The 1,466-nt window shown below is 64.3% G+C and overlaps 1 protein-coding gene across 1 annotated transcript in view; it reads left to right on the top strand.

The window, feature by feature from the left end:
- The window catches only part of LOC125487714, a 9,154-nt gene that overhangs the window by 5,451 nt on the left and 2,237 nt on the right, over positions 1–1,466 (top strand). The window contains exon 3 of the mRNA XM_048619860.1: positions 323–760. Within this exon, the coding sequence (XP_048475817.1) occupies positions 323–760 (438 nt within the window). The remainder of the gene's footprint in view (positions 1–322; positions 761–1,466) is intronic.

Raw genomic sequence — 1,466 nt, 5'->3', positions numbered from 1 at the left:
CCCCCCCCCACCTCACCTCTGTCTGTCCCCTCTTACTCCCTCCCTGCCTCTCCCTTTCTCCCCCTCTCCATCTCTCTTCCTCTCCATCCCCCTCTCTTTCTCTCTCTCTCTCCCCTTCTCCACCTCTCTCCCTCCTTCTCTCCCTCTGTCTGTCTCTTCCTTCTCACTCCCTCCCTCCCTCCCTCTCTCTCCCTCCCTCCCTCTCTCTGTCTCTGTCTCTCTCTCTCTCTCTCCTTATCTCTCTCTCTCTCTTTCTCTCTCACACTGCCTCCCTCTCTCTCTCTCTCTGTCTCTGTCTCTCCCCTCTCTCTCTCCCCGCCAGAACCCCTCTCTGTAGACCCAGTGGCAGAGACCCCGGTCCCCCCGGTGCCCGGTAGCCGTGCCCCGCAGCGCCAGACACCCAGCGCCCGGGTCGTGGCCCTCACCACGTCCGGGAGGGTGACTGCCCGCCTGGGCTCCCCTGCCACGCTGAGCTGCCAGGTGATAGCAGTGAACGCCAAGCCAGAGACCCGGTACCGCCTGGCCTGGGCCTCCCAGCGCCACCCCAACGTGACGCTGGCGCAGATCGACCAGGGGAGGGGGAACGCGGCCTGGGTCCACCCCAGCTACCGGGATCGCCTCAGCCTGATGGCCAATGGGGGCTCCAGCCGGCTCCGCTTTGGCACCGTCACCGACGAGGACCCCGGCGAATACGTCTGCAAGGCCGGCATCTCGGGCAGCGGCACCGACGACCTGACCTCACCCGTCCTCCTGCTCAAAGGTGGGTATGGCGCACCCCCGGGGTTGGGGCGGGGGGATGTCCTGTCGCTTCGGAACCCACCAATCCCCACACCTGTCGCCATCGGAATTCAGATTCATCCGCTCGGCGATTGCCCTGTAGTCAAATATCTCACCCGTTGGTAATGCCCCTGTAGTCAAATATCTCGCCGGTCGGCGATGCCCCATGCAGTTGAATATCTCCCAGGCGGCAATGCCCCTCCCGTTAAATGTCTCGCCACTGAGCGATGCCCCCACAGTCGAGCCGACTGACCGACAGGATTGCAAAACCCACCCCCCACCCCCCCCACCAACCCCCAGCCCTCCCCCACCGCATCATCATCGAGCACCGCACGCGTAGTGTCAGCGTGATGCCCCCCGCAGTCGAATGTTGCAGCAGCCCCAGCGGTCGAGCCCCAAACCCGGCAGTCGTCCTGTCAGCTGGTGAGGAACACTGTAGTTGAACGTCCTGCTGCCCCCCCCCCCCAACTCCCCCGCCCCAGTCAGCTCTCAGTCCACTGCGGGGTTGGTTGGGAGTGGCGGGGGGGGAGTGGAGAGGGGGTCCTTCCTTCGCCAGCGATGCTACCCGCAGTCGAATAGTTAATCCTCCACATTCAGTTTATTTGAAAGAAGCGATTTGTTCGCGGGGGTGGGGGGTGTGGGAGGAGGTTGGCGCTACCACCCACGCACCCCACCCCGCACCCCCCCCA

Source organism: Rhincodon typus, chromosome 44, assembly GCF_021869965.1.
Source record: "Rhincodon typus isolate 14 chromosome 44, sRhiTyp1.1, whole genome shotgun sequence".
Classification (NCBI taxonomy): Eukaryota; Metazoa; Chordata; class Chondrichthyes; order Orectolobiformes; family Rhincodontidae; genus Rhincodon; species Rhincodon typus.
Note: the sequence above shows the minus strand (reverse complement) of the source record. Positions and strands in the feature narration are given on the sequence as shown.